The sequence below is a fragment of the Rhyacophila brunnea genome, unplaced genomic scaffold (genome assembly GCF_057557595.1).
Source record: "Rhyacophila brunnea isolate RB1 unplaced genomic scaffold, BYU_Rbru_1.0 scaffold_10, whole genome shotgun sequence".
NCBI lineage: Eukaryota > Metazoa > Arthropoda > Insecta > Trichoptera > Rhyacophilidae > Rhyacophila > Rhyacophila brunnea.
Window position 1 is genome coordinate 3,251,035 of NW_028232752.1, and position 12,538 is coordinate 3,263,572.

General features: G+C 37.8%; 2 protein-coding genes across 6 annotated transcripts in view; one reads left to right on the plus strand and one right to left on the minus strand.

Annotated features, from left to right (window-relative positions):
- The window catches only part of aralar1 (calcium-binding mitochondrial carrier protein aralar1), a 70,623-nt gene extending 68,152 nt beyond the window's left edge, over positions 1-2,471 (minus strand). For 2 of the 4 annotated variants that reach the window (XM_085949895.1, XM_085949889.1), the window contains exon 1: positions 2,241-2,471. In XM_085949895.1, the coding sequence (XP_085806021.1) occupies positions 2,241-2,294 (54 nt within the window). In that variant the 5' untranslated portion in view covers positions 2,295-2,471. Of the gene's footprint in view, positions 1-2,236 lie in introns of all 4 variants that reach the window. The other 2 variants (XM_085949904.1, XM_085949901.1) reach the window with 1 other exon arrangement.
- A 458-nt stretch (positions 2,472-2,929) lies between these two features.
- LOC147078824 (uncharacterized) lies at positions 2,930-4,382 on the plus strand. Of its 2 annotated transcripts, none has more exons than XM_085949917.1 (4): positions 2,930-3,093; positions 3,553-3,664; positions 3,759-3,902; positions 4,116-4,382. In XM_085949917.1, exons 1-4 carry the CDS (start codon positions 3,083-3,085, stop codon positions 4,161-4,163), a joined length of 315 nt encoding a protein of 104 aa, XP_085806043.1. In that variant the 5' UTR covers positions 2,930-3,082; the 3' UTR covers positions 4,164-4,382. The 2 variants fall into 2 exon arrangements, with proteins under 2 accessions (XP_085806043.1, XP_085806037.1); XM_085949911.1 differs by having other exon boundaries at positions 3,553-3,670; positions 4,116-4,375.
- The last annotated feature ends 8,156 nt before the right edge of the window (positions 4,383-12,538 follow it).

The window sequence follows — 12,538 nt, forward strand, 5'->3', positions numbered from 1 at the left end:
GCAATAGTTGTAAATTATGTAATAATATAATAATGATTACACCGTATTAATATAATTTATTAAATTAAATACGCAATATTTCACGGTGACACATAAATATACAAATTATGGATGCTCTGGCGTCTATTTTTAGATGATCAGGGTCACTCAGTCCCATCCCGTTGCTGCGATACAAATCTTTTTCTACAAAGTATGTGAATGCATTAGCGTTATTATACGCATACTAGGGACCGAATAGCATGACACCCCATTGGTGAGTAAAAACGCTCGATGTGTGTTGTTGTTCAAAACCGATGATGGTAAATCTATAATAATTATTATTATTAATTAAGTTTATATTTTTAAACACGATTTTTAGATTTGATTAAGTAACGACTCAGATAATCATATTATTTATTCTGAAAAATTACTCATTTCCTCATTAATAAAATCATATTATTATAAGTAGCTTCATACATAATGTACCTATACTAATATGACAATGTAGGTAGGTACATACTTGTACATATATTTGATAATTAATGACTAAACCCCACCACCTAGAAAGTCGTCGAGCCGCCACTGGTGAAAATGAAATATACCTTTTCATTGAAATCTGTAACATTTCTGCTGTAAGTACGTACGTCGAAAGTATATCGTATCACTAAATAGCAGTGGCGAAGGGTGGAGGAAGGCTGTTAAGATTCGACATAAATGGTGCACGCTAAACTTTGTTAGTTACCTATTTAATGTCATTGAACTAAGAATACAATTTTCACATGGTGGTAGTTAGTTTTTAAAATTCAATTAAACCCTGCCTCACCAAACCATAATAGTTTAGGTACTTATGCTATGGGCGATTCGACAAATTTAGTGCACACCTTTTCAGTCAAATTTGTTTGTTTTTGTCTAATTAAGAATAAGTTTTTTTTAATTCATCAAGCCTTAGCCTTGCCTAACCAAATCGTAATCGATAAAAATATTCTTCTGTCTATAAAATATGTAAAATTATGCCATTAAACCATGTATAATTTTAGATATTTTATAGAAAAACGAATATTTTTTACTATTATCTATTATGGCTTGGTTACGCAGGGTTTAATTGAATTTAAAAAACTAACCAACACCATCTGTAAATTGTAGTCTTATTTCAATGAAAACAAAATATGTATGGCTGACAAAGTTTAGTGTACACCACTAATGGAGGATCTTAACAGCCTACCTCCACACTTCGCCACTGGTCGGTATAAGTGTGAGTAGTGAGTACTAATGATTAGTACTAAACCAGTGTAAACAAGTCTTAATGCACACTTAATGCAGTGGCTGCACATTGTCATTTTATATTTTGTATTTTTAATAAGTAATTCCTATGTATCACTGTCGTATTTTCTCGTTGTTATACTAATTATTAGTAGAACGTACTTTACCGTAGGTAGAAATCGTGAAGTGCCGAACATTTCTTTTTTAAATCGTGAATGTTTTAGCAATGAAGTGGGTTGGATAACCACTTACATATTAACTAGGGATTGCAAAACCGGTATTCCAGTATTTATAATACCGAAAGTGATTTTATTATCGTGAAGAACTTCAAAACCATTATTTTTTCATTGTACACACGTTGTTTAATCGAGTGCCTAATTAGTTTTAAAATGAAAACAATGTTAGATCGGTAGCAAGCTGTGGTAGATAGGTATCTTGTGTATCCGGTAGATAGGTATGTAAAATTATTATCGTAGGTGTCACGTTGAGTATTTTAGCTTAGCAAGTCATATTTTTTTCTGAACACAATTAAAGAATTAAAATGCCTGTTTTAAGCTAGTTATCAACCATGTACCTATTACGTATCTCGGAACATACTATTTTAGTTACCTACCTATATTAATTATAATATAGAAATCATTTTTATAATCATTTATAATGCCGACATAACTGTCTATCTGAGCTATTAAAACACATACCAGTTTGTGAAACAAAACGGTATAGTTCGTGTTGTTAATCAATATCTATAAATAAATTGGAAATTGCATATTTTTCCACAAATTTGATGAAAACATTTTGGCGGCATTGACTAAACTATAAAGTCTTCAAGGGCACCAGGAGGGCAACTGGCATCCTAAACTCCTTGGAAATATTGAAACACAACACCCGCACATTATTGTTGTATCGGAGACGTTGAATAACATCCATTCTCTCAGAATAAAATAATAATTGTGCGTTGGTTGACAGGTAAAATTAGTAAAACTGTCATCAAACTTACCCACCTCTTGACAGCTGGCTCGGGTTAATAACATATCCGTTAAACTTGAATTAAACATCACAGACGCTTTCGACAGGCGATGAACAAAATAAAAACAATACGCAGAGGGTTGCCGTAACAGTATCACGTTCTCAGAATTTGCAAGTTGTCATTCAAAACATACAATTATTTCACCCCCAACGACACTAGGAAAGAGGAACACGGACACCACTTGACACCGACTTCTACGCTCGACAGGTTTTCGTTTTGGATTTGACGATCGTGGGCGCAGAAAAAGCGCCAATGTGTGTTGCCAAGCTACGGAAAACTAAATCCCCGCCACTATTGAAAAAAATACTTACAAATGTTAAAGCCTCCCCAAACCAAAGCGAATATTCGCAGCGAATTCGCAACGCCCTCGCTGTCGCTGTCGCTACCGCTTGGATTTGATGCGAATTTCGCGCTTGGCCCCACACCAAAGCGTCAGCGACGCAGCCATAGACTAAATAATTTTATTTACGCGCCAGATTTAAAAATTGTAAATAATATTAATATTTTACGCCAAATATTCTATAATTTTTATGAATTAAATATGAAAAATATACGTACACTATAGCGCTTTCAGAATTGCTACAACTTTTACCCACTTTGCGTAAAGTGTATTTTAAAATTATCTGAAACAAGGTGGCAGCATTGGATGCAGCCATAGACTAAATACATATACGAATGTCAAAGTGACAGTTGTGTGTTGACAAAATGTACACGTCTTCTGAATGCTTATTACACGCTGAAGATATAATGAGATGGCGTGCGACAAATTACATCGACATTTAATATAACCTTACTTTATGACAGGGCAAGATTGCCATGGCTCATAGGTAAGATAGATTTACTCAGTTTCATAACTGCACATATTATAAATAAGCATTTACCATGAAGGGTTAACAGGATTTGAAGGTAATATGCTATTGAAATAACATGTCTCCGTTATTTGAATTGTAGGTTTTGACTATTTTGCGTTTCTACGCAGAGGGAGCGTACCAAAAACGGGTAGGCCAAGTCTTCTGCGCAATGAGCCAGGCATCAGTAAGCAGATGCATAGGAAACGTGACCGATGCTATAATAGCAGTGCTTAGTAATACTTACATACAGTCGCCATACAGCGCTGACAGTCTTTAGTGTTGTGTTGATACCCTCTGATCAATTTATACAATATTACAATGTACATGTCATGTAACTAGAGTAACTGCGCATAGACACAACAAGTAAATTACCTACTCAATAAGAATTTAACGGGAATATTATTTTGTGTCGTTAAAAATATTTTTTAATTTCAGACTTCAAGAAAGGGCAGGTTTCCCGAAAATCATTGGGTGCATTAACTGCACCCATGTGCGAATATACCCGTCATACTTGGAGACTTTCAAAAATGAGCGCAGGAAATTTTCTGTAAATGTAAAATTCGTAATAAAATCTATGTTGTTTCTGATACATTCATATTCATTACGTATAATATCATAACATGACATTTATTTTTATGCAGGTATCTGACATGGACATTCTCGCAGTGAGTGCCAGATTTCCTTTGAGTGTTTATGACCAATTCATATTTAATGGATCGTTGGTAAAAACTGAAATGAAACATCTACAGAACGACAAGAATTGGGAATTTTGTTCTATTAGGGAAGTATGTTAAACTTTACTTTACTATGGCAGTACCAGTAACAAATATTTTTGTTTGGTTTATATTCATCCGTATTTTGTATAGGTACTTCAAAGGAATCAAAATTTTGCATGAAACAGTTTTTTAATTATTTAAATCCTGATTTCTAATATTTTTACAACTTTCAGTCGAAAACATATTCAAATTAACAGACTGTGTATATTGAAATCATTCTAGTGCCACCATAGGCCAGCCAGACTCACTACACGGCTGCCCGCTGTTTGACCAGGGATGTGATTGAGTGTTTTTGGATAATGGACCACACCAGATCGCATAGCTACAGCAACAAGTGCAAGACCAACCGTGGCTATACATACAGTATACATGTATATATTAAATATAATTTATGTATATTTATTTATGGCTTATACACCGAAACAAAATATGTCACTTAACTGTACTTGAATATTTTTGCAGGATCATTCAATAAAAAATACTTGGTTTAGGTTAAGAAAGTTTTAATAATCATTTTTGCACAGAATACAAGAAAAATATTTATATAATTATTAGAATTACAATGAGCTTTAAAAGTAACACGATATTGTAATAAAATGGACAAATATGAAAAAAAATAACAATAAATTGTATATAGATAGGTAGACAGGGTTCAGATGATTCTGGCAGTACAGGCGACTCATTTAGGTGTCAGTATTGTTACTTTCAAATGACAATAACACCGTTCCAATGTGATTCGGTCGTGCCAGAAGACTCTGTCCTTCCTCTATTTAGTAACCGGGCGTTTTACAACTTTAAATGAAAATTAAGTGGGTATATAGATAGTATATTTTTTCTAGTATAATATTATTTAATTAGGTGACTTTTTATTTCTTTATTACTTGAAATGGTGTTTACATGGTAGATGGATTATAATGGTTTTGAAATATAGTTATTTTTGTTAATTCTACTTTAACTGAGTCATTTACCTTGACAGCTGTTTCGGCACATAAACTCATTTTCGGAACATTCAACAATAATTTGTGATTATAAAAGAGCTACAGGTCACGTAGCAAATTAAATACGCTTAGTTAAATAATAAATACGTACCAAATATTTTACAAAATACACCACATACATCCATCGAATATGGTAAATAAAATACAGATTCAAGTATCAAATAATTCTTGGATAAATAGATGTTTATGTAAGTATATGTTTTTTTAAATACTTACATGATACTGTGTTGTATAACATTTAAATTTATATTTTTGATTTTGATTTACATACTTAAATGTACCTACATAAATTTGTAATGTACAGTAGGTACTTAATTACATTTTTAACATTAGGAAATTACCATTATTCAATTCTATCCACCCGCCATGTCTATAATCACCCCAACGCTGGATAGAAAGAGACATCACACAAAATTGGCTGTTTGATAATAAATGGTAGTTGAAAAATATTTTAGAGTATGATTATGTCCATAGAAACAGGTTTTAAGTCATTCATGTTTGTCCCAATAATGTGTAGCAGAAAAATAGAAATTTTAAAAAGGGTCTATTCAGTATTCACCCCATTCTACGGCAAACATTTTTCTTAATAAAAATAGGTACATCAATAGAGGAATCATAAAATGGACCTTGGCCCTCGCCCACGCCTTATTCATCCTTGTATATTATATTATCACACTTAATGTTTTGGAAAATTCATTAACATTGTGCACAAATGCCACTTTTGTTGATTGACACTTCACTTAGTTGATCTCTTTGTTCACGTGAAGTACAATAAAAGTATGTAGCAGCGAAGAACTAGAGACCGAAAATAGTGGAAGGAGCTAGAAGAGGCTTTCATCTAGCAGTGGAATGACCCCGACTGATGTTTATGATGAAATATTATTTTATTCCTGTTAATGCCGGGGGTTTCATTTTTAATTTCTTCTGGTGCTTTGTACCTACGTTGAAAGGTTGAAGATCTTTGCTAAAATTAAATTCATCACAAAGCATTAGTATATCTCCAACATCATTCAGGTAGGTATCCATGATGATAATATAATATTATGTACTTAGAGGAGGTACCTGACCTTTATATTTACATGCACATAAAATTATTAATCTTATTGCTTAATGCAGACCAAGATATACCTATGATACACCCCTGTTACAGGCGGGCTTCTCCCGGTGTAAAATAATCATTTAGTAGCTCAAGTCGAAACGTAACCCTGACCTCTAGAAACGGCTTCATAAAACATCTAATCTGATTCCTTGCTCAACCACGTAAGTATTTTTTTATTTATAAGTAAGGGCCTTCGTCCGGTGTGTGAAAATGACATAATATTACATGAACAGAAGTTTAAGAACATCTCAATTAAGTTTAAAATGTTTGTAGGTATACAAATTAATGTGAAACAGAAAACATTGGTTATGTTAGGTAGGTACATGGAACATGTAGATATTATCTTGGTTCGCGGTCGGCACTGGGCAAAACCAGTTAATTAGCTCAATATACCTATACATAATGAAGGAAATATATACCTAGTAGGTATATAGGTACATAATATCGTTTTTGTGATTGAGGTCTCTTGAGATCAAAAAACAAACACAACCTAGGTATGTCCTACTGTAAATAACCTGATAGTAAGTAGTATGTAAGGTTTTTGGTCTAAAACCTTACAAAATACCACAATGACGACATGGAGTACCTACTTATCTACCTATATGTATATTATATCTTTAGCTACAATAGAAATGCTATGCTGCATAATGTTAGAAGCAAAAAAATAATCTTAAAGACTACCTATCTAACCTAAAAAAATATTATCAAGATATTATCGACGAATATAAAATGGGTATTTACGTGACCGATACCGAATATGATTGAAGTATTGTAACTGATACCTAATTATAACATTATTGATATGACTGCTCGAAAGTCGAAACCAAAACGTCAAACGATCGCAATAAGTTAGAACTGTCAGTGCACTAACAATCAAAGTTACCTACCTATAAAGTTTCTGTTATTAAAGGCTGTGCATGACGCAAATTAATAATATGTATTTTTTAAATATCGGGACCTTAGATTAAAGTTATTTATTTATAATAGCGTATTCATCCTGTCAAAAAACTTTACATACTTTGGTTAGACAAAGATACCTACATAATATTATTATGACGACCTTCATACCATTTTCAACAATTTTCCTGCCAATTTCATCCCATATCTTATCTTTCTTTCTTATGTTTTGTAGTCACTGTCAGAGAAATCATAAAGGATTGGATATTTCCGGACCAACTCGATCAGCTGCTCAATGTCTTCGCCATTTTGATTTTACTAATTCCCTTGGCGAAATTGTCCGCCGCGAATAAATTCGCTGTCGACAGAGTTCCCGAAAATCGCAGCGAATATTCGCTGCAAATTCGCACTCAAGACGCAAGGCGGTCGCGCAAGCGTGCTCTGTCCCGTAAGCCAATACAAGCTTGATTGGCGAATAATTCGCTGCGAATATTCGCCGCGAATATTCGCTTTGGTTTGGGGGAGGCTACGACGAAAATTTTCGAGTAGAATAACAAAATTTATATTAAAAAAATATATTAAAGTGAATACGCCGTATTTTGGGTCTTGTGACCGCCGTCCGCCGTCGCGCGCTGCCATTTGTCAGTGAACTGTACATTTTGGTCCGCGTACTATTAAAAAAGTATAGTACGTCAAAAATACCACAATTTTGAAAAATGCAATCAATTGAATTCACCGGTTAAATAGCATATTTTTACATTTTCAACACATTCTATAATTTTTGCCGAAATACTATCATTTCTTGGACCGCGTACTATAATTCGATGACAAAAAGATAGCAGAATTTAACAATGGCGACTGACAAACAAAGACGGCGGACGACCAGTCATAAGCACCCGTATTTTTTCATCGTTCTCTTCTGTTTTTAATAATATCTATACTTACTAAAAAAATTAAACTGTAAGTAGGTAGGTAGAGACCGAAAAATTTAACGTGAGGTCTGGAGGCGGCGCTTGTGTTGTATCTATCAGCTATGGTATTCGATGTCGGAATCATATGGTATTGGAAGATATTATTTCCCATTTCCTTTTAAGTATATATTTTTACAAATTTCAAATAATGAAAGGAGTCTTACCTACCAATAAAACTCTTATTATTCATGTTGACTTTGAAGTCCTTGAGATAGGGTTTGCTCTTCCTTCTTCGCGTGAGGCTATATTCTACTAATTTATTATCCCTTTTCTTGTCGTTGGTCATTCCTCCCTTTTTATTAACTGGTCATACCCGCGCGTACCTTTTTTTTATGTAGGGAGCTTAGGACTCCTTTGTCTTCATTATGATATGGCTCAAGGAACCAGGTAGAAGTTACCTGGACTTCAAAGTCAACATGAATAATAAGAGTTTTATTGGTAGGTAAAACTCCTTTCATTATTCGAATTTGACTTTGAAGTCCTTGAGATATCTGTTTGTTATCACCTGGTGTTGGGTATGCCTAATTCCTGTATGTGACAATGATTCATTGACGAGGTATAGACCATCGTGACGTTCAATGTATAGGGTTGAATAGAGAAGTTAATGGGTTCTTTCCCCTTCTGATGATGGTGTGTCCATCGTTCTCTGATAGTTGTCGTGAAATATCGACTCACCACGCCAGTTACCTCTCTTTAAGATATCATCTATTGGGTATATTTACAGTTTAAGAAAGCCACCACTGAGCGGACACTGCCTGGTGGTTCTTGTACTCCTGCTTCCAACAGTACTGACCTTATCCAATTCCCTATTACTGTCCTGGTGGTCCTCTTGAAGATATAAATAATTCCGAAATATCCCCACCTTCCTCTCTCCTTGGGTTTGACACGCAGACGAGTTTCCGTAACCAGAATACTGGGTCGATGTTCTGACACGTCGAAGCGCTTAGCTTCCATTCCGATTGACGATGCTTGGCGGTATCTGTCTTCGCGCCAAACATTGGCTATACAATTATGTGGTCACCTTTATCCACTAACCCATTGTCTACTATTACTGAGTAGTGTGAGGTCATGAACCCTGCGAGACGTTTCGAATAGGTTGTACTCCACTGGTGTTGTTTTCCTAAGATGATCTACCACTCATTCTGGATCCCAAACCGGTGGTTTGACGGGTTTGGTTTTATGTACCGAAATTGCCTTTAACATAATGTGTTGTACTACCACGTTGATGCTGATATCTATAATGATAATCGGTTTGCAAAATGTGGCTATGGCTGACTTATGCACCAGGATGGTGTTGTACGATAAACCCTCCGTGTTGTGCAAGTAGCCTAGGTATCTGGCCAATTCCATTTATTGAGGGCTATTATGATCCATTAGGTTCATGTTACACCATGTCATTGCCTTCCATTTGTTCCAAGCTGGTTTGTAAGTTTTTAGAGTCGAAGGCCACCATCTGGAAGTAAGGAGTTCCCTTTCTTCCACCATTCAATTTGATGTTATTTCACCCCACCCGAAATTATCCATAGTTAAAGGGACAGGTCCTGGGTCCTTGGAGGTGGACGGTTGGTCTCCGTACCTACTAGTGTCGTATGTAGGTGAGGTATTGTATAAGGAGGTACTATCGCCCTTTTTCGTAAGTTCACTCCCCAAAAGCATTGTTTCCAGCTCGCTGCCATTAGTAAGTATTTCCCTTTTGCTGAGTTCAGGTGCGCTAGGACTCGTGGAAGTAAGTTTGGTGGGGGAAATATTCACGCCAGTCTGAAGTCCTATACTCGGCTGAAGGCGTCGTGAAACAGCGCGCCGCTGTCTGTAACGTCTCGTGAGACGTACGTTGCAACGACATATTATGCTGTTTCGCTTGCGAATAAATCCACCTCGGGAACTCTCCATCTTTGAAACAGGGGGGGGGGTTGCGGTGTTGATGAGGTGCCATTCGGGAATGAGTTGTCTGCGGGAGAGATGATTTGCCACGCAGTTGTAATTTCTGCGGAGATATTGTGCAGTAAACGTGATGTTGGCTCGACTGGTAAATACTAGTATCTGTCGGCATAGGTTTAAGAGGGTGACAGATTTTGTGCCGCCCTTGTTGTTGATGTAGGCCACCAGTGTTTTGTTACTCTGTCTGCAGAAGCAGATCTGATCCTATGATTGCTTGTACCTGAGATTGAATTGCATACATTTCCTTCCTGTTGGAATGCCATGACATGCTAACTGGTCTTGTTTCCACGTACCTGATAGGTGGTGTTCATTCAGTTGGCTCCCCAGCCTGTGTCGGCTGCGTCTGTCGTCAGGAAGTGATTGAATGTCGTTCTGTGTGTGAACTCTGAGGATCCTATCACCTGGAGCCACCGCATTATGTCCTGTTAGGCCTGTGGTGTGATTGTCGTCTATTGGCGAGAATAGGACCTCGACAATATTGATGACTGGAGCTTTGTAGCCATCGGCAATGCAACCTTACTCGTGGAGGTACGATGTGAAGTTGAGTCGCCCCAGAAGGGATTGGATATGCACCTGTCTGAGGGACCAACTGCCTTTTTGTACCTGCGTTGTGTCAACTCTGAGGATCCTATCGCCTAGAGCCACCACATGATGTCCTGTTAGGCCTGTGGTGGGATTGTCATCAATTGGCGAGGATGGGACCTCGGCCATATTAATGACTGGAGCGTTGTAGCCGTCGGCAATGCAACCTTCCTCGTGGAGGTAGGATGTGAAGTTAAATCGCCCCAGAAGGGATTGGATATGTGCCTGTCTGACCGACCAACTGCCCTTTTGTACCTGCGTTAGCAGATGGTGACGGAGTGCTACACACTTCTCCGGCGACAGAAACCTCCGCTTGTTGTGTGTGTCCTACGTGATATCCAGGAACCTTGGCTTCTTGCTGGCTGTTGGCTTGGAATCAGACAGAATCTTTTTATATTTATTAACCACCCTAAAGACTGTAAGAAGGTTATCCTATATTCCACCTGAACCGAGACTGTTTATCGGATTGGTTGGCCACTAAGAAATCGTCTAGGTAATTGAATATTCTCAGCCATTCTTTCGTAGGCGTTCGGCGACCCAATTGCTCAGGGATGCAAACACAATCGGAGCGGCTGACAGCACGAACGGGAGACACGTGAATTGTAGGAGCTCTCCTCGGTAGGTTAGTCGAACGAATCGACGATGATGAGAAGCCATGGGTACCTGGAGGTACGCCTGGCATAGATCTATTATTACTAGCCATTCTTATTTTTGTAAGACGGCTGGAACCTCGTAATGGTGAATTAGTTTGAATGGCTTTGGCTGTAGGAACGCATTCAAACGCTTTCGGTTGAAAACAGGGCATAGGTCCCGTCTTGTTTCTTGATCAGAAAGAGGGTTGAGAGAAAACAGAGGTGGTTGGCCCCGCTTCTTCTAGAACCCCTGAGTTCTTTAACTTCTCGATCTCGAGAGTGACCTCTGCTGATTGTTGCGTTTGAAATTCTTCCCGTAAAAGTATAGAGGAACTTACCAATGGTGGTGTCCGCACAAAAGGTATGCGGGCTACGGCTTTTTTTTACCAATTTTGGGGGGGTATCTTACATCATCCAGACTCACCGAAAGTCTCTTAGGCGGCCCCCAATGTTGTTGGTCGTCCAGATGCAGTCACCCCCGCTTGGAGTACGGACCCTGGTGGAGCCCGTACCTCCCCTAGAGAACTCCCTTCCCACAGGGCGTTTCCCATACGGAGTACCCCGGCTATAATGTGAGTTCGAGGGCCTTCCGGGATTCTGAGCTCGAAGGAATCCTTGATAGTGCCTCCCGAGTGAAGGTATGCTTCACTGAAGACGAAATCACCTGGCGCCGAGCTTGCATAATCTCGGCGCGCTTCCCGGTAAGCATCTAAGTCATGTCCTCGCAAATTTGATTATGCGTTGTCCCCAAAACCCTCTTCGATTTTTTGGTACAGGCCCATCGCTGTTATGGTTTAATTACATTGGCAGACGTGCAGACCCAACCCGATCCAAAAACCGTCGTGGTCAACGTTTTAACAATATTTGCAATTACACACAACGATTCAATCGCGTTGGTCCTTGCTTTTGATTGGTTTAAAATAAACATAGTGTTGCTATTATTAAAAATATAGGTTGACCGAAAACTAGATATTTCTTAGATTGGTGGCTACACTAAACGCATTCCCGCGCAATTTTACGTCAAAAAAACTGAGCTGTCAAACCTAGCGAGCATCTGTTAAAATTTACGCGGCCGTTTGACATTTATAGAAAGTTTTGTATACTTATTGTTAATTTACATCATGAATAACTGAGCGAGCTTGCATCTCCAAACCAATTGATTAAAACTAATTGCAGCGAGTATGGCTATATTTCAACTGGCTCAGGCGGTCAGGACTCGCCGTAAACGAAAACACTGGGTCAAAAGTTGGCTAACTGAAGAACAGCGTGATCGCCATTGAATATAGCGGGTTGTTTACGTTACACACTATATCTTTGGCGTGTATTAATTCGACGAGGACTGTGTCCTCGGTGCTACTCCATTTATTTATTTGTGTTTTCGCCATCTTGCAGTTATTCAGTTGAAATCGACCAGTAGAATGAAATGAACGACCGTTTGCATGACTAGCGAGCAGGCGCGTATTTGGCTATTTTCGTACGCTTTCCGCAATCTTCGCTTGATAATGAATGGATCGCACGACGGAATAAT